Source organism: Brassica napus, chromosome C2 (assembly GCF_020379485.1).
Source record: "Brassica napus cultivar Da-Ae chromosome C2, Da-Ae, whole genome shotgun sequence".
Taxonomy (NCBI): Eukaryota; Viridiplantae; Streptophyta; class Magnoliopsida; order Brassicales; family Brassicaceae; genus Brassica; species Brassica napus.
This window is the reverse complement of record NC_063445.1, coordinates 20255835-20277308: the sequence shown is the minus strand read 5'-3', so window position 1 is coordinate 20277308 and position 21474 is coordinate 20255835. Positions and strand designations below refer to the sequence as shown.

General features: G+C 36.4%; 2 protein-coding genes across 2 annotated transcripts; both read left to right on the top strand.

Annotated features, from left to right (window-relative positions):
- Positions 1 to 3994: 3994 nt before the first annotated feature.
- Positions 3995 to 6755, top strand: LOC106436097 (probable WRKY transcription factor 36). Its single transcript, XM_013877052.3, has 4 exons — positions 3995 to 4677; positions 5230 to 5781; positions 5872 to 5985; positions 6300 to 6755. The coding sequence occupies exons 1-4, from the start codon at positions 4612 to 4614 to the stop codon at positions 6678 to 6680; spliced, it is 1113 nt and encodes a 370-aa protein (XP_013732506.1). The 5' UTR covers positions 3995 to 4611; the 3' UTR covers positions 6681 to 6755.
- An 8737-nt stretch (positions 6756 to 15492) lies between these two features.
- LOC106436098 (SNF1-related protein kinase regulatory subunit gamma-1-like) lies at positions 15493 to 18070 on the top strand. The gene is made up of 4 exons (XM_013877053.3): positions 15493 to 15997; positions 16092 to 16534; positions 17057 to 17323; positions 17387 to 18070. The coding sequence occupies exons 1-4, from the start codon at positions 15823 to 15825 to the stop codon at positions 17840 to 17842; spliced, it is 1341 nt and encodes a 446-aa protein (XP_013732507.1). The 5' UTR covers positions 15493 to 15822; the 3' UTR covers positions 17843 to 18070.
- The last annotated feature ends 3404 nt before the right edge of the window (positions 18071 to 21474 follow it).

The window sequence follows — 21474 nt, the reverse complement described above, 5'->3', positions numbered from 1 at the left end:
CTGAACCGGAGCCTCCATACCAAGGGTGGCTCTCAACCTCGTCAATCTCGTCCTCACTATCAGAAGAAGCGAGGGATGGGGACTTGTTACCGGAAATGGAAGGTTGAGTGGGTGGGTTCCTCCGCTTACGCTAAAGCTGCGCAGCAGTGAGGGGGAAGCCAAGAGCATCAGGCGGAGGTGGAGGCTGGGGGTTCGAGGTGTTCGCGAAAGCGAAGTCTGCTGAGCTACATCCAGCTATCCCCCCCTGGTTAAGACATCAGCTACTTTCTTCATGAATTTGGCTGAGGTCTTTGCCTGCTTCTTTACCGTCTTGCTTAGCGCCTTGCACTTATCCTTCAGCTTTTCTATCGTTCTGTCCTGAGCCTTGTTCCACCTCTGAAGGCGACTAATGTGGTCATGAGCATCACGAAGAGCTCCAGGGGGAAGAACTCCGTCATGTGGCTTGAAGTAGTAGCGCGGAGGTCCATAGATATGCTCAGAAGGGTCTGCAACAGGCGAGTCATGTCGCGTAGGAACACTTCTTCTCCTTGATGGAGCAGCATTAACTGGATCGAGAGGCCCGTGTTCTCCAAGAAAGTACTCCTGGGTATGTTGAAGCTAATAGCTTCAGGTATCTCTAAACTCGTCAGGTTCCAGTTTGGAAGAAGCACTTCGACTGGCTTGCCCTGCAAATAGTAGTGATAGACGTAGTCCTTCCCATACATCCCACTAAAATAGGTAGCAATCCTCAAGTAGGTGCCATCAATGAACTTCGGTCCCACTGCGTCCTTTCCCAAGGGAACATTCAGAAACTGGAGCAGTGGTGTGATCATTCCACCTATCCCCATCTTTGGGCGCGAGTCAGTGGTGGACCACGCCCAGTCTCTGTAGTGCTGGAGACGACCCACAAAGAAACTGACCATCCCGAAGGTAGCATAGATGTCGGTGTTGGGAAGGGGTAAAACTCCAGGTTGGGTGTAGGGACGGATAGCCGGACAGAGCAATCGCATGTCTTCCTCAGTAACCGTACCAGCTTGCTTCTGTGGGTAGAATGCATGGGCTAGCATCCTGTGGAGGTAACGTACGGACGGGTGTCGGATGTGTGAATTCTTGTCAGCCCCGGTAGTGTGTTTGTTTCCAGTGATCAACTTCCAAAGCTCCGTGGGAAGGTTCTCACACTTGGGTAGGGAGTGGTCTTCTAGGTCTTGGAACCCCATGACTCTTCCAATGTCCTTGAAGTTCATGTTGTAGTCTCGTCCATTGACCTTAAAACTGATTTTTTCCCATCTTTGCCTCACATGCGCGGTGTCGTGGTAAGTGACCGCAAGAGAAGATAAGAACTGACAAGTGACATCCTTGTAGAAAGGATATGCCATGGTGAGGAGTTTAGGCATCTTCAAATGTCCTAGCATCTTTTCAATGTCAGAGTCAAGACCCAACTCCTTCAGCAGATCAAGGTCGGCGAACCTGGTTGGAGTCCAAGTGACCTCATTCTTCAAGTGATCATACAGCTCCTCCACAGATGGAGTCTTCGCCCTATCTCGATCAACCGCAACCCCTTTGCCTTTGGACATCTTGGCTTTCTTCGTAGGTGCCTGCTCATCAGCACTCTCAGTTTCACTTTCCTCATGGATGGGAACTGCTACACTTTTCCCTGCCCTTTTCTCCTGTTCTTTCGATTTCCTTGCAGCCAAGGTCTGCTGTCGAACAGTCTTCTGCGTCCCTGAGCCAGTTGGCTCGGAGGGCAAAGCTTTTCCTCTTAGTGCAAACTCTTGTCTTTCAGCTTCTTGCCTCTCAGCTTCCAACTTTCCCTTTGTCTTCTTAACCATTTTCACCTGAAATATTAAAAACTTGAAAAGGGATAAGTAGATGGAAGTAAAGAAGGACAAGACTTTGCAAGTGAAAATTTGCAAAAGTGAACTTAACAAATGAATTAGCAATTTAAACTCAAGTTCAACACAATGCAATGAATCCCACTCTTGACACCAAGGTACCAAGCATTTGATCATGTTTGCTTTGATGTTGTTTCATGAGTCATGCATTGCATACCTATTTGCATAAAAAAAAAACAAATTCATTCAGTTTGCATCATTTTGCATTTCTAGGAGAGTCTAGGGCATATAGGTTGCATTCACTTGCACTGGGAGCAATGATTTTAAATGCCTTATAAAGAACACTACGTTTCACCTGAAAAGCTATGCACCTTTCGAAAAGACTTGTATGTTTCGTGCCTTGAAAACTCTTCTTGAAACTTGTTGATTGCTGAAACCTACTCTTTGAAGCCAACTACAACCCTATTTGAACTAAACGAACTTAATGCTTCTTGCTTAGGGTCCCTTGTGTACCGAGTCATGGCTATACACACTTGAGTTTTCACATCTTTTATGCCAATCTTTTTTGACAAACTCTAGTGGTAGACCACTCCCAAAAACCTTTCCCTCCTTTTAAGCTTTCATTGTTTGATGAGTGAGGCCTTCTTAGGAAAGTCTTACATGTGCATAATGTTGAGAGTATCGGGAACGACAATGCTTGATCTTCATTCTTGCTAGATTAGGCACATCATTGTCTAGCCATAGATGGGGGTGAGTGTTGTAAAGTTTGATTTGGGAGTTTGAGAAAATGGAAGGAAAAGAGTGAACTCTTGTGCTTAATTGGCTAGTCTTTATGGGATAAGTAGAGAAACTTCTAGCTCAGTTTATGAAAAGTCTTGGCCCCCGAAAAAAAAAATTATAAAAAAAAATAATAATTGAAAAAAAAAGAAAGAATAAAAAATAAAAAAAAAAAAAAAAAAAAGAAAAAAAATATTTTTTTATATAAATAGGTATGCAATGCATGACTCATGAAACAACATCAAAGCAAACATGATGAAATGCTTGGTAACAAATAAATGAGAGACTAACCATATTTCATTTTTAAGTCTCGTAAATGTTAATAACACTCAATAAATGAGTTTGAGTTCTTATAATAATACAATAATACAAAACCAACAACGAATTGTTCTAATGGTTTAAAACTCCTGCGAGTATATAATCAATTAGGAATTTGAGGTGATTTGTATTAAAATGATAAATTCACTATTATTCAAATGTAAATTTTAAAATATATTTTTAAATCCCGTTTTATTGAACTTCTCATTTTATAAACTACTTTAAAATCCTATATTATTTAACAATATATCAAAAATCAAATCATTTCAAATTTCAGATTGAATACACCCCAAATTGATTTAACATGGATTTTTGGGATCACATAAGTGATATGGATTTACTTTGTAACAAAAAGTTAAAGTATATGGTTTATCCTAAAATGTACCTGCTCAATGTCGCATGGACTCGGTGCTTACGCGAACGATATTCCAGACAGTGCTCAGTTCTGTTTGGAAAGAAGAGGAATTCAAGACGCCATGGAGAAGCTTGGGTCACAGTGGATAAACTCATTCGAAACATTGTAAAGCTATTTCGAAATCGTATTTCCTCTCTTTACTAAATCAGAGGCCATCCGTAGGAGGGGCTGCTCAGAACATGGTTTGAAGTTACCAAAAAATCTTGTTAAGAATCTTTCGTTCTTTTATTTGTTCTTTAGTAGGATAGCTTACACATCCATTTTCTTGTAAATGAGCTAATTTTGATCAATAAATTTGATATTTTATCAAAAACAATTATGTCGAATAAGAAGCCTAAACAATAAAATTATAGAGTTACATAATATATAACACTAAAATATAAATTATATATTTAAAATATTTTTAATAATATCAAATTATATATTTAAAAATGAAAAAAATACTCGCATAAACACGCATGTCAAAATATAGTTTTAATATTCCCTCCTTTTTTTATAAATATAAGTCGTTTTAGAGAATTTTTTATGTTTCAAATTATATGACGTTTTCAGTTTTCTATGTAAAATTTATTAACACTTAATGTTATATGACCAATGATAATATACTTTCTATTTCATTATTGGTTTATTTGTGGTTAGGTAAATAATTAATGATGTTTTTGTTTAGAAAATATAAAAAATTAATGATTTTTTAATTTATGTGCACAATTCTAAAACGAATTATATTAAAAATCAGAGGAAGTATACAATAAACAAAGGTTTGATTGATCTAAAAGATTTGACTTTCAGATGTATATAAACAGAAATATAAATTATAAAGTTTCAGATATACTAGATCCAAAATTTATATATCTAGATCCAAACACTTTTAGCTATGACGCAAATGTAGAAAATTATTAATGAATAGTAAAAGTATTATCATACATGATTCACGATTTGAATTGCAAGGCAATTTGAACCATTTTCGTTATTTGATAACAATTATAATGCTGAGTCGCCGGTTCGGGATTATTCAAGAATCGAGACGGAGTTAATTATTATTCTAAACAGAGCTGGTAACATGGTGATGAATCTGATGATCGTCAATATTTAAACTCAATATTTTAGTTTGTCTTTCATCTTATTAAAATGCAAAGTCAATGTATGTAGGCACCGGAGCTCTCTATAAGAAGCTACAATACTTTACATATAAATATAGAGAATATAATACATTTTTTCTTGCAAAGAAGAAAAACCCAAAATAACAGATCCAATTGTTTTCAAGATCGCATCTAAATCATAATATATAGCATGATCAAAGAAGAGATCGATTCATGTGTTCATCCTTTAGATGGTGGTATGGCAGAATCCGATAAGGTAAACAAACAAGCAAACTATTTCTTGATTCTAAACCACAATATTCTCTTATTGGTTTGATTATACCTGTTTTGAATCTCACTCTGGTACTTTTGATCGGTAAAAGTTTCGGATTTTTAGATACGTATGTTTATATAATACCTGTATTTGCATATCTACATGTATATAGTTCCTACGCTTTTGTTTTAAGCCTGGAATTATTACATTTTTCTGCATCTTATAAAAGTCAACAAAGTTTCTTATTCTTGAGAAATAAATACTCCATTCAACTTTCATGTTTTCGCATAAATGTAAGTTAATACATGTTTCTTTTTAGCTATATGAATTGATTCGGTCCGTTATTCGGATGGAATACACGTAATTACAATCAGTTTGATATAGGTACAAATTCTTGATTTCTTGGTATTCAATCTCTGGTCAGCTTGTGTCTTGGTTTATGAAGAACTGATTCTCGTATTGCTCATAAAACAAGAGGATAAAAAATAAATATATGTAATGAAACTGTATATATTGCAAGTATAATATAATGTGTTCTGATATTTACACTTACAGGAAGTGGAGCTTGATGCAACAAAAGCAAAGGTGGATAAAGTAAGAGAAGAAAACGAGAAGTTAAAGCTCTTACTCTCTACGTTCCTTACAGAATACAACTCCCTTCAAATGCATGTCTCCAATGTTATCCGACAACAACATGAAGCTTCTATGAAGCTAGACGATAATGGTCACGAGGATTTGGATGTAGATATATCTCTTACGCTTGGTAGATCAGAGCAGAAAATATCCAAGAAAGAGGAACAAGTAAAGAAAATTATTGCGGAAAATAATTCTATTAATAACAAGGAAGGGTCGGAGAAGAAAATATGGGCGCATGGATTAGGATTTCGGATTCAAAGTTTTGAAGATCTGGATACTAATCAAACCATGATGTTAGATGATGTTTCTAGAGAGGTTAAGAATAAGAACGTGGAAAATAAATGTTTATCTTCCAGGAAAGATGTCAAAACAGCTAGAAATGAAGATCAGCATGAGCTTTTGGAAGAACATGAGCAACCAGGTTTAAAGAAAACTAGGGTTTGTGTAAAAGCCCCATGTGAAGATCCATCAGTACGTACCAAATTAGATGATGATACATCATATGTATATATTCTTTTATTTAGATGTAACATATTAATATTGACGTACATGAATGTATAGATAAACGACGGTTGCCAATGGAGGAAATACGGTCAAAAGACTGCAAAAACGAATCCTCTTCCACGAGCCTATTACCGCTGCTCCATGTCCTCAAATTGTCCCGTAAGGAAACAGGTACGAAACATTTACAATATTCACAACCCAGAAAATTCAAACAAACAGAAAAATCCAAACTTAATTATTTCTTTGTAACATCCGGAATCTTTAACCAATTAAACCAGTTTAGGTAACTTGGTTTTAATCTTACAAAAAAATGTGACTGTGTAGACCATTTCATGGTGATCCAGTGATTGGAGGGTTCACCCTAAAATTAAGGGACTAGAGAGTCCTCCCACTGCGATTTTGATCATGGTCGGTTACTACATCTGTGTTAAATGACAAGGAGTTATATCCTGAATATTAATATGAATAAGAATGTATTTATGTAGGTGCAAAGATGCGGAGAAGATGATACATCCGCTTATATGACGACGTACGAAGGAAATCACGACCATCCTCTTCCTATGGAAGCAACTCATATGGCAGCTGGAACTTCTGCTGCCGCCTCCTTACTACAATCTGGCGCCTCTTCTTCAGCGAGCTTAAGCCATTTCTTCCCTTTTCACCACTTCTCTGTCTCCACCACCAACTCCCACCCCACTGTGACACTCGACCTCACACAACCAAACTATGATCCCAATCAATTACCAAACTACCCTCTTTCTTCTTCCTCTCTCAGCTTCTCCTCCTCTGGTCGTCCATCTCCGTCAAAGAGTCACACATTGAGCTTCAGTGGTTTGAGATCACAAGCTCCTATGAATACATATTAACATTTATCACATCAAACCAGACTTTTTGGACGGCAGTAACTATGTATATTGGTATAGATACATTTTTTTTTGCTTTTTTTTTTTGTCATTTATTTTTTCAAATTGTTTTAGGCATGATGGAATAAATAGCTAACATGTAAAGTAGTGGAATGGAAAAGGATGGTAGCCCACCCAGGACAGCATTCCAACTCAAAACAAATAGCAGTGAGTGGACTAATCCAAGTCATTGTACACAATACTATCTGTGTGACATCTTCTAACAATTTCTCCAATCTGGTTTTGAATTAACACAATACTATCTGTGTGACATCTTCTAACAATTTCTCCAATCTGGTTTTGAATTATATGTGTCAATGTGTCATATAAAGTTTGTAGATAATAAAATATTTTTAGTTAGTGGTTTTGAAGCTTTTGTAATTATATTCTGCTTCAGAAAACAGCTTTCTGCAACTATCCTGCTGAGTTTCTTGAATAAAATTTGAAACACTGATCTCAGTATGTCAGATTTGAAAACATCGTCTCTATTTTATAGGCCATCATTCTCATAATCAACCATAACCAAAGAGATTTGCATAACTAATGAAACCCAAACCCTACTATATATTAACTGAGAAGTCAATTTAGTAATTTATGCTTATCTCTCATTCATATAAAAGCTCTTTAGTTAATTGTTTTAATTTGATTGGTTGGTAATTTTTTATTTTTATTTTTTATTTATGCAATTCAGTTCTGAAGAAAACTAAATCAAGAACCAATTTAAATCAATAACTGAACAAATAATACTTACAAATAGTGGCTATCACAAATATGTATTTAAAGAAATTGTATCATCAGTGCTCAATTTTCCTCTATTTTAATGTTTCTAATTATACCTAATTAGCATTGTAACTTTTGCTAAATTATAAAAAAATTAGATAAAAAAATTCCAAACAGTATTACGTATAATAACTAATTTTAAAATAAATGTTGAAATATAACTTATATTAAAAATATATTTTATTTGTATAAGAGAGATTAAAAAACTTCCTTTGAATGTTATATAGATAATAAAAAAAAATACAATTAGTGGTTATTATTTTTATTACTTATGTATTACATAGATAATAATATACAAAATTATATATAATAGAAATTAGAGTAAAATTAAAAGTAAATCTAGATTAAAAAAACATATTTAATATTTTCTATTAACAAATATATAGAATTATTATTTACTGCAACAGCTGGTAATTTATTCATACATTTTAAAATGAACTGAATAAGAAAAATAGATTTAAAAAATCTTTCTTGTATGTTATATATATAATTAAAAATAGAATAAAATTAGTAATTAAGTAGTAATTTAAGTTAATTGCGCACCACAAGAAAACACTCCGAATTCCGACGGAGCTTCCGACGGACACCAAGGTCGTCGGACATTTGCGACGGAATACTGACAAATTTCCGACCAAATCCAAAAAAATGAAGTCGTCGGAATTCCGTCGGCCATTTCCGACGGAATTCCGACGACATACGGTTCGTCGGAATTTTCCGACGACTTTTCGACGACATTCCGATAAAAAATGTAACCGTTGTAGTCGTCGGAAGTTCGTCGGTATATTCCGACGGAATTCCGACGACATTCCGATTAACAGCAAAGTCGTCGGAATTCCATCGGTATTTTCCGACGGAATTCCGACGAACCATGTGACCGTTGCCGACAAATACATATGACCGTTGTATAGCCGTTTGGGATTGGACAATTCCGACGGAATTCCGTCGGACTTCTTTATATCCGTCGGAATTTCGTCGGAAAGTCGTCGGAGGTCCGTAAGCAATTTCCTATAAATACAACCCCTCCTCATTCAACTCATTCACACTTCATTCTCTCTTCATTCTCTTTAGTCATAACAATTCCGTGAAAATCATGTCTTCAGAAGTTTATTATCGTTCGTGGATGGATAAACCTCATTTGGATCCGAACACCAATTTGCTTACGGAAGAATACGTTCAAGGGATTGGAGAATTCATGAGGCTTGTTCAACAGCAACCGGATGCAAAAAGTGGTATGTTAAGATGTCCCTGCTCTTCTTGCAATAATAATAAGGTTATAAAAGAATTTGATGTTTGGACTCATTTGTATATGAAAGGGTTTTCACGTAATTATAAAGTTTAATACCTTCATGGGGAAACTGGTTATGAATATGGTAGTACTAGCGAACCTCAGCCTGTTAGTGAACCTCAGCCTGATATTAGGTTAGAAGAATCTAGAACGGATATAGATTATGGTGTAGGTACTGAGCAGATGGTACATGATCATTATAGAGGGGAAGAACCAAACCCCGAGTCTAGGAGATTTTTTGACATGTTGGATGCAGGAAAACAACCTTTGTATCAAAATTGTAGAGATGGTCATTCAGTCTTATCATCTGCAACTAGATTAATGGGTATTAAGACAGACTATAATTTGGCTGAAGAATGTATGGATGCGATTACTGATTTTGTCAAAGGTATTCTACCTGAGGATAACCTTGCACCGGGTTCATACTACGAGGTTCAGAAACTTGTTGCAGGTCTTCAACTACCGTATGAAGTGATAGATGTATGTATTGACAACTGCATGATCTACTGGAGAGCGGATGAGACACGGAATGTATGCAAATTTTGTGGGAAACCTCGTTATCAGGAGACGAGGGGAAGAGTTCCGATCCCATTCAAAAGAATGTGGTATTTGCCTTTGACGGAAAGATTGAAGAGGTTGTATCAGTGTGAGCGCACAGCAAAAGCAATGAGATGGCATGCAGAGCATTCCACAGATGGTGAGATTAGACATCCTTCAGATGCAAAGGCTTGGAAAAATTTCCAGTCAACATATCCAGAATTTGCGGAAGAGAGAAGAAATGTTTATCTTGGATTATCTACTGATGGTTTCAGCCCATTTGGAAAGCATGGAAGGCAGTATTCTCTATGGCCAGTTATTGTGACACCGTACAACTTACGGCCGAGCTTGTGCATGCGACGAGAGTTTTTGTTTCTCTCAATTCTAGTCCCCGGGCCAGATCATCCTAAAAGATCACTAGATGTGTTTCTTCAACCACTAATATATGAGTTGCAACAACTATGGGCGCATGGTTTTGAGACATACGATGTTTCGCGCAAAGAAAACTTTCAGATGCGGGCAGTACTTATGTGGACAATAAGTGACTTTCCAGCATATGGTATGTTATCTGGATGGACAACACATGGGAAGCTATCATGTCCATATTGTCAAGATGACACAGATGCTTTCCAACTAAAGAACGGAAGGAAAACGTGTTGGTTTGACTGTCACAGACGATTTCTACCACCTGATCATCCATACCGCAGGAGTAAGACTTCGTTTACGAAGAACAAGCAGGTGTTTGATGGTCCACCTGAGGAAGTTAGTGGGAAAGATTTGTTGAAGCAGTTTAGGTATTTTGATGCAGAAAGGACGCCAGATGTAGGTGGACATGAAAACATTCGAGTCAATGCGGTTGGAGAGCTACATAACTGGCACAAAAAGAGTATTTTCTGGGATCTACCATATTGGGAGAGTCATCTATTGCGGCATAATTTAGATGTCATGCATATTGAGAAGAACTTCTTCGATAATCTGATGAACACAGTCCTTAACATCCAAGGTAAAACGAAGGATAATTTGAAGTCAAGGTTGGATTTAGTCGATATTTGTGATCGTTCTGAACTTCACGTTGATGAGAACGGTACGGCCCCTTTTCCCATTTATCGGCTAGATGGTGCTAGAAAAGAAGAGTTCTTTGATTGGATTACAGAGAAAGTGAAATTTCCTGACGGATATGCATCAAATTTGGGGAACTGCGTTGATAGAAGCGAAGGAAAGTTTACTGGCTTGAAGAGTCATGATTGTCATGTAATTATGCAGCGCCTCCTTCCGTTTGCCTTTTCAGCATTATTGCCACGTAATGTTCATGAAGCAATTGCAGGGATTAGTGTTTTTTTCCGTGACTTATGCAGCAGAGTATTGACTGAAGAGGGTATTAATAATTTGAAGACAAACGCACCAGTCAGCATGTGCAACCTTGAGAAGATATTTCCTCCATCATTCTTTGATGTAATGGAACATCTTGCTATTCATCTCGCAAGAGAATTGGAACTTGGTGGTCCTGTGCAGTACAGATGGATGTATATTTTTGAGCGTTATATGCATCATCTGAAGAAGATGGTCAAAAATCAAAGCAGGGTGGAAGGATCTATAGTGGCACAGGTGATCAATGAAGAAACTGCAATCTTTGCTGAAAATTATTTTCCACCAGAAGTGCAAACAAAACACCGAAGACCTGCTCGGCATGATGATAGAGGGGAGAGAGCAACATATCATGTTACTGTCCCAAGCATGTTCAAGGAAATAGGACGACTTAGTGGAAAATTCACGAAGCGGAGACTTACGGACACTGAGAACGCTCATTTGCAAACATATTTGCTCACCAACTGTGAAGATGTTCTACAATATGAGAGGTAAAAATATTTATTCATTTATTGTTAGATTAATATTCAATAAATTTATTTCATATTGATAATATTTTTGTATATAGTGTATATATGGCGGAGTTGCGTATGACTCACAGGCTTTCAACAGAAGATGAGCTTCGACAACTTAGAGATAACGGATTTGCTGCGTGGCTTCGTAGTTATGTGAGTCATATATCCTATTACCCTATGCAAATGATTAGTTTAAATTTAATATATATAAACTAATTAATTTTGCAATCATATATGTTTTTTTTATAGGTGAATGATGGTTTGGCCAGAGGTCTTGTGTTCGATGATTGGATACGCGAATTTGTGCAGGGACCAAACTATGTGGTCAAATCATATCCTAAATTTTGTACGCGAGGATATGCATTCACAAGGAAAGGTCATTCTAAGACAACATATGATGCTGGTGTTTCATCTTCTTCTGGTGACGATGTCTACTACGGCAACATAAAAGAAATATTGGAAATCCAATTTCCTGGAATGGTTGGATTGCGTTGTGTAGTATTCTATTGTGATTGGTATGACACCACCCCAGATAGAGGAGTGAAGATTGATGCGTTTGGTGTTACATCAGTTCATTCGCGGCGGAAACTTCAATATTATGATCCCTTCATTCTTGGTTCGCAAGCTGATCAGGTATGTCAATATATTCATAATTTTTTACCAATATAATTAATTAATGTTATATATTGAACTAATACTTTGTATAATTGATATGTATAGGTGTGCTATATCAGTTACCCTCGGGTGACGTACAGAGACGATCCATGGGTTACTGTAACGCAAATCAACCCAAGAGGACGAGTGGATGGAACTTCTGATGATGATGAACCATTGCAACCAGAGTCTACCAGCAACGCCCAGGCAGTTGAAGATTTGGAAAATGTTCAACTCGTTGAGAATTTGACTGTGTTTGGACATGATGCTGTCGTACATTCAGAGCCGGAAGCCGAGGTTGGGGAGTTTGATGAAGATTCAGAAGATTCTGATTAGTTTTTTTTTTTTTTTTTTTTTTAATGGTCCGTCGGAAATCCCTCGCAATATACCGACGACATAGCGACGACAACGGGTTTCATTGAAAATTGGAAAGGTCATCGGTATTTCGTCGGAAAATACCGACGACATGTTTTTCTATAAAGTTTCAATCATAAAAATCTATAAATTTAGATGCCAAAACTATGAAAATAACACATAATAAGTGTTTAGTATAGTATTAGATCGCAACCGTTCAAATATAACAACTCATTAAAATATTTATGTATGCATATCATTGTTTTCATAACATCTCATCTTAACATTATGTACTTATACAATCATATTTATATAAGCTTACACTACAAAAAATATTGTTGTGTAAAATCGTGTTATAAAACATTTTTATTGTTAAATCTTTATGCAAATACTATATATATTATCAAAGGTTTGGATTTTGCATTTAGAAACTTGAAAAGAACACCCTAAACACTAAGTCGTCGGAATTCCGTCGGAATATACCGACGGAATGTGTCCGTCGGAAAATACTGACGGACACGTTCCGTCGGAATTTCAATTAGCCCGGGAGAACCAAACCACTTGAAAATTTTCGCGAATCGGCATTTGGTATATTTTAAATATACCGACGGAATACCGACGAACCCGTGTCCGTCGGAATCCACGGAAATAAAAACCCTTCTCCTTTCTTCTTCGTTATCTCCGCGGCCTCTCTCTCTCTCAAAACTCTCCGGCGATTTCGGCGATTTCGGCGACTCTCCGGCGATTCCGGCCTCTCTTCACCGGCGAATCCTCTCCTCACCCTCCTATCTCTTCCCCAAACCCCAAATCATGTAAGAATCATCCCAAACCTTTTTTTTTTCAATTGTTTAGGGTTTTGGAAGTTGATCTCGGATTTTAGGTTGTTTGATTGAACATTTTAGGATTGAATGGATAGTTTAGGATATATAAGTTAGGATTGTTGTTTTAGTTTTTTTGGAACATTTTTTGATTTTTAAAAACGTTTTTTGATTTTTTAAAACGTTTTTTTTTTTATTTTTAAAAACGTTTTTTGATTTTTAAAAACGTTTTTTGATTTTTAAAAACGTTTTTTTGAAAAAAATATAAATATTTAACACCATTTTTCTTCATTTATAAATTTTAACAACATTTTTCTATATTTATAAATTTTTTATAATTTTGTATACATATATATATATATGTAAATCATGTATAGTAAAAATTTTAAAATTTTAAAATTTTTTATATTTTTTTTTAAGTTTCCACTAATAAATATTTAACAACATTTTTTTTTTAAAATATAAATATTTAACAACATTTTTCTTCATTTATAAATTTTTAACAACATTTTTCTATATTTATAAATTTTTATAATTTTGTATACATATATATATATATATATATATATATATATAAAAGGTTTAATAGTTTTTTTTAAAACGTTTATAAAACCTTTTGTAAATATATAAATGAAAATATGTTTGATGGGTTAATTTTTTTTTTTAGGGCCGAGGATGAAGCCCGCCCCGCAGCCCGTCTTCGTCGTAGTTCGGTGAGCGGTTCCCGTGCATCGGTATCGTCTCATGACTCGGTTCCCGCATATATTCCCGCTCCAGCTCCCTCTGCCCCTCACGCTGCCCCTCACGCTGCTCCTCAACAGGATCCGGGGGTCATGCCGGTTCATCTATTGGTTCAACAACCAGGTCGAGAGCATCTCCCGTTTCTCCAACTCAACCCACGACGAGGCCATAGCACTTGTCAAAAAATATATAAAAAATATATACAAATCCCTTTTTTTCTTCATTTTAATATTATTAGTTTTAAATTTCCAATTTTTTAAATTTATTAATATCAAAAAATATATAAAAATGCAAAATTAATTTGTAAAAAAAAAAGGGTATATACCGACGGACAACGGTCGTCGGAATATACCGACGGACATATATCCGTCGGAATTTACCGACAAACTCATTTCCGTCGGAATATACCGACGAACGTGGTTCGTCGGTATATTCCGACGACCGATGTCCGTCGGTAAATTCCGACGCCCAAAGTTCGTCGGAATAAACCGAGGAACCACGTTCGTCGGAATTGTAGTTTTTCGATGAACTCTGGTCTCGTGTAGCCGCATCGTAATATCGTCGGAAGTTCGTCAGAATGACGTTTCTCGGTATTCGTCAGAAAGTCGTCGGAATTTCTGACAAAATTCCGACGAATTTTTTTTTTCCGACGAAACGATACCGACGGACGGGTTCGTCGGAAATTCGTCGGAATAGACCGATTCCGACGAATTTCCGACGATTTCGGCCATCAGAATCCCCCTGTTTTCTTGTAGTGGCGTATTGTATAAATAATGATATACAAACGTGTATATATAATGTAATTTCAAAGTAAAAAGTTAAACTAACTTGAGATATATAAAAAAGAAAATGAAGTTTCCTTTCCCATCACCAAATCTGTATAAAACTATACGGTTTTTACAAACGAATACAGTTTTTACAAATTTTTAAAACTAAATTGTTTAAGAGAATTTTTAATTTTTTTATCTTGCATATTATATAAATAACTAAAAATAAAATAAAATTAGTAGTTAACATGTTTTGTTGCTGGCGTGTCTTATAAATAATAATATACAAAAAGTAAGAATAATCATATAGACTTGACTTAAATATCATATTAATTATATATAGTCTAACTGCTTTAATTTATTTGAAGTATTTCATTGGCTATTGCTCATAATGTCGAACTTTTCAAGCCAGAATTGTCCGGTTATTTGTATCAAATCTTACATGTTTAAAGTTAAATAATCTATATGGCGAATTACTCTAACCATATTAGCCAATAAAATATTTTGTGATTTCAGCAACTACTATCATGTTCATATCATCTATTAGGAAAATATATTATGTGTTATGGTATATTACCATATTTATTTTTAGCAAATATTATTAGAAATGTAATGTAATATTAATTCAATGACATTCGGAAATCAAACTTACATAACAAATAATAAAACTGTTAACAAATTAAATTGGAGCATACATTAACTATTTTATTACAGTTATTTATAAAAAAAAAAGTAATAAAATATTACATAATTAATATTTATATTTTAAAAATAAGAAACCAGATCGAATTCGAACCGACAAACTCTAATTATCCTATTGAATCAAACTATCTAAGACCCGAACCAAATCGGATCCGATAAAACCTAAACCGAACCTGAACCGACAAATTTTAATTATTATATTGGGTCTAAATATCTAAGATCCGAAGGTCGGAACCCGATTCGAAGATCCGAATGCCTACTCCTATTGAAGTTTTTTTTTTAAAACTATGTGCTAAAGTCTGACCCACCCGAGTCAGAAGGCTCCGATTGAAGCGCTCCGACCATTTGATAGAGCGACATGTGTCACCGCAAAGCAGGTATGTAACCGCCAGTTAAGCGAAACCAAGGGTCCCATCTCCGACACGTTGCGCGTCCCACCACGAAGCACACCCCTGTTTTTTTTTACCATTTTCCCCTTAAGCAGAAAAAAGAAACCTTAAACAAGATCCGCGTTTTGTCGTTATTGAATCTCTACGGAGATTGTATTCAAGTTTAATCGTTTTGCGTTTCACAAGGTGTTATCGAGATATGGCGGGAAGTGAGAGTTTAGATAAGGAGATAAGCTCGGCGGTTTCTAGCTGCGAGGCGTATTTCGAAAAAGTTCAGTCGAGGAAGAACCTTCCCAAGTCTCTTCAAGAAACCCTTAACTCTGCCTTCGCTGGGATCCCCGTCTCCTCCTTCCCTCGAGTTCCCGGCGGCAGAGGTAAGACTAAGTTATAGTCTTGGTCTTAAGAATCATAGCACACTCGCTTAGGTTCTGTTTTCTTGTTCTTGTTGTTGTTTGTATGGATCAATAGTGATTGAGATACCAGCGCAAACATCTGTGTCCGAAGCAGTAAGGATTCTTTCAGACAGCAAGATTCTCTCAGCTCCTGTGATAAACAAAGACCACAAGGGCTCCCTAGACTGGAGAGAGCGATATCTAGGAATCATTGACTACTCCTCCATCATCCTATGGGTTCTTGAGAGTGCAGATTTCGCTGCAATCGCATTATCAGCCACGTCAGCAACCGCTGCTGGTGTTGGCGCAGGAGCCGTTGGAGCTTTAGGTGTTGCAGCGCTCGGTGCAACTGGTCCTGTAGCTGCAGCGGGGCTAGCGGCTGCGGCGGTTGGAGCTGCCGTTGCTGGTGGTGTTGCAGCTGACCGTGGTATCGGAAAAGATGCTCCAACAGCTGTTGATAGGTTGGGAAAAGATTTTTATCAAGTTATTCTACGCGAAGAGCCTTTCAAATCAACCACTGTAAGCTTGAGTGTTGATTCTCTTAGAGCATCCCCACAATAAGGTTGCTCTTAGTGACCTAAATGTCACTTTCATTGGATTAGGAAAACTTTTTATATTAGATATATATATTTCCTAAAGAAAAAATATATTAGATTTTGAAAATATATGAATATGGTATCATATTGAGGTCGCTAAGAGCAACCTTAGTGATAGTAAACTAAAATTTAGGTCACTTTCATTGGATTAGGAAAACTTTTTTTATTAGATATAAATATTTCCTAAAGAAAAAAAAATATTAGATTTTGAAAATAAATGAATATGGTATATCATATATGGATGTAAGGACTAAGGAGTTATAAATTATTAATTCACACAATCTATATATAACCAATAAACATATGTATTTGTCTCAATTGAGTTTCTCTTTAATTTTCTTGGTTTTTCGAGTCTGATTTTCTGTTCACAACATTTATGAAACGCAAAATGTTCATCTTCATGACAATGATTGATTATGATATATGTTTGTATTTTTTCTTGCAGGTTAGAACGATACTAAAGTCCTTTAGATATGCTCCCTTTGTTCCGGTGTCTACAGAGAGTTCCATGTTGAGTGTTTTGTTGCTACTATCCAAGTACCGGTTAAGAAACGTCCCGGTGATTAAACCGGGTGAGCCAGATATCAAGAACTACATTACTCAATCTGCAGTTGTTTATGGTCTTGAAGACTGTAAAGGCAGAGATTGGTTCGATCACATTTCCTCTCTTCCCATTTCTGAACTCGGCCTCCCTTTCATGTCACCCAAGGAGGTAATAGTGTAGACTCTAATAACTTAATCTTCATGGGGGTGAAATCAAGTTTCTTGGATTCAGGTTATTAGCATTGACAGCGACGAACATATTCTTGAAGCATTCAAGCGAATGAGAGACAACAACATTGGTGGTCTTCCTGTTGTTGATGGGACAAACAAGAAGATTGTTGGAAACATAAGCATGAGAGACATTAGATATCTGCTACTTCAACCTGAAGTCTTCTCTAACTTCAGGCATCTTACGGTGAGGAACTTCACTACAAAGATTGCTACGGCGGGAGAGGAATACGGTTTAGCTATTCCTGCGATAACATGTAGGCCTGATTCGACTTTGGGTAGTGTTATAAACAGTTTGGCTTCGATGTCGGTGCATCGAGTTTATGTAGGGGAGGGAGATGAGAATGAGCTTTATGGAGTTATTACACTGAGGGATGTGATCTCTTGTTTCGTGTCAGAACCTCCCAACTACTTTGAGAACTGTCTTGGCTTCTCGGTTAAAGAAATGCTTAAGCGATGATGATCTCTTGTTTCTCAGCTTTTTGGTCTTCTATGTTGTTTGTTCTTTCTTGTTTTTTTTTTGTCCGCTAGTTCTCTCTTGGTAGAAATCCTCAAAGTTGCGTGTTTAATATCTAAACTTGCAAGCCAATTCCAGTTTTAAAGCCATGTACACTTTTATTTGTAAAAGTCTGAAATAAACCAACCAATGTAACCAAGTGGTGGTAGCGTAGTGACAATCTCTTGGGAATTGGTGTGTACCCACATCAGTCATGAGTTTGATTCTCCCTGAGAACTAAATCATCATCATTTGGCCAGTTTGGGTTTGAGATTCAGCCCAAGTGATTTACATGGTGGATCGTAACAGATGATCGGTTCACTCCCTGGCATTAGCCGGAAGATATTCCAAACTCGGATTAGGCAGTATGATAGTCAGTCCACTCTATAGCACTAAGTGTGTTCTTCCCGATGCCAATCGAATCAGCCGTTAGAGTTTATCAAAAAAAAAAAGACCAATCAAAAAACGCTATTTGCACCGTCATAGTCCACGCCTTTGATCTGGCTGCCATGCATGTGTTTAACTCCTGCAATTCAAAAGATAATGATGTATGTTCTGTTTCAAGATCATAGTTACGTTCTCTAAGTTGAAAAACTAGATCAATATGATAACAGAATGGATCTGAAAATGTTTTTTGTTTTCTAGAACACAACTTTCATTAAAACTCAAACATTCGAACTAAAAATAAGAAAAAAGAGTTTAACCGAACTCTAGCAATGACAAACACCAAAGCATACAAACTAAAAGTAGAAAAACCTCTAAGATAGAATGACAGCGAACTTGAAGCAGGGCTCAAATGCGTCGAAGCAAGTATTACAGCAGCGCTAGAGACATGAGATTTAGTCACTTTGTATCGTGACGCTAAAATCCAATCCGCACTTCGGAATATCATCGAAATGACATCTGTTGCATCTTCAGCCTCAAACGAATCGCTCCACAAGATAACAAAACAGTTATAGATAAGGATACACACCTCCATTTAGTGTTTGGAGGGGAAACATTCCTCAAAGATGAGGTGGATGGTAATATGGTTCGCTTCTCCGAGGAGAAGGATGCTAGAGATGATGAAAATGAGCACGGTGAACCCACCGATAAATGAACGAGACATAAACTCTTCGCACAAGAGAAATGAAGCATTGATTGCAAATCAGTTTCGGTAAAAATCCTAGTGAACCCACCGAATATTTTTAGCAGGTTAATCAAGGAGACTAAACCACCCCACTTTAAAAATGGGCTGTGAAACAAGTAGCAGGAAATGGGGGCCTGTGAGACATGTTGAGTTTTCCAAGCCCAAATAGAAATTAATGAAGCTCATCTCGTGGTTAGACTGGCTCGGTATCCGTCGGACAGAGCAAAACTCGAAATCTGAGGAAATGCGACGGCTGCCGAGAGTGGAAGAGGTGGAAGATGAGTCCAGTGGAGGTTCACACCTCAAATACGGTGTGATATGTAAAATGAGCGGCAGAAGAGTGCATGTAACACGGGGATAAGCCTCACCGAAAGATACCCTATCATCAGATTTGCGGGTGAGCTCAGCGGCAGCAAAGATTGAGAAGGAGAGCTGCGAATACAAGCTTTCAGATCGACGAGGAATAGGATCTATAGACCGCGTTAGGTGTGGAATCCCACGAACACCGGTGTTGAGAAAGCATAGATCTAAAGCATCGGAGATAGAGAGAATGAGAAGTGACTGCGGTGGGATGGGATGGGACTTCTGGTGCAGATTTATGGCTAGTGAGATCTTTCTATCAGATCTGGAGCAAGGAGGAGGAGAGACGCAATGGTAGAGAACGAGGTGAACAGAGGAGCCATTTGAAGAAGCTTTCCGGGAACCCCTAGAGAAGCGGACGACGGTAGGAAACGTGAACATCAAGACGTCGCTTGAGCCCAAGCGGATCGCCTTTGTCGAAAGAGACATCAAACCCTGGACAGAGCTGAGACACGGACCAAAGATAACACAAAGGAGCCAAACGGAGATGCTAGGAACAAGAGGAGAAGAACAGTGGCGACGCCGGCGAGCAGGCGTCGAAAAACTCGGTGGTTGTAGCGCCTCGGTAATTGGGGGAGAGAAAAAGTATTAGGACGACCTCTTTAAGTAGTGATGTTTTAAGAAAGGTGGATCTGAAAATGTTATAAATATAGTTTAGATAGTAAATGAGTCAAAACTTCAATGAGACAGAGTGCTCTACTGTATAAAGAAATTAGTCATTCATGAGAGCAACATAGATCAATCACATTGCTCTTTTTACATGAAAATGGTTACATATAAATCATCAGGATCGTCACATCTCGATAACTCATCTAACCTTTCGTGCCAGTATGCCACCTGGAGTCCCCCCTCCCCCCTAAACACTTCAGTGTTCATTCGACTATTTACTCACAATGTCTTTCGCTAATGCTTCTTTTCTTACTCATGGACATTACTCACAGCCCAAAGTGAATATTTAGGAAAAATGATTGCTGGGTACATGAAGTATTGGCCATCACATGGCTAACCATTCAAACTAAATTAATGTATACCTAAATACACGAAGTATATATTATGCGCGAAAACATCCCTCTACTTAATGATGTTATGTGGTTAACATCACGAATTTAGTTTTGTTCATCCAAAAACTGATGTAGATGTCAGAGACTGCTAAAATATCTCATTTTATCAATAAAATATGACTGATAAGATAGTAATTTAACTAAATGATATTTTAGTCCACGTTTTAAAAGCGTAAGAATATTTTTAACAAAATCTAATTTACAAAATCAATATGTTTGAACATTTTTGATAAGTAGTGTTTTAACATTTTTATTTTAGTGTATTCGAAAAATATATAATTATATTGTTTTTATTTTTATTAAATATGAAAGTTATATAAGATATTATGTAATTTAGTTTTTAATTATTTTAATCTATTTTCTTATGAAATTTTAATAAAATTTCTATAATTCGTTTGATTAATTGTGTGAAATATACTTATTTGACACATTTTTGAATGGATACAATTTTTTTATGAAAATATAAATAAAGTAATTCATTAATTTAATTAATTTATATCAAACAAATAAAATGTTAGTGTCAGTAAATTGACATGAAATAAGTTTTATAATAAAAAAATGATCAAATAACTATATACCACACAATTAATCCAAAAATTAGAGAAATTTTATTAAAAGTCAAAACAAATTAAAATAATTAAAGACCAAAGTTAAATAATATTTTATATAACTTTCATATTTAGTTAAATTACCAACAGATACATCATATTTTAATTGATAAAAACGGGAGATTTAAACGGTCGCTGACATCCACGTCAATTTTTGGATGAATTAAATTAAACTCGTGATGTTAACTACATAACATCATTAAATCGAAGGATGTTGTCATGCATAATATATACTTTGTGTAGCTAGATATACATTAGTTTAGTTTGTGTGGTTAGCCATGTGATGGTCAATACTTCGTGTAGTCAACAATTATTTTTCCGCATATTTATATCTAATTCTCCATGGTATGTTTTTCTCTTTTCTTGCAAGAGAATTTCTTAGAAAGGGAACATATATCATATATTCTCCACTACATATAAAACATGCGAGAAATTTGA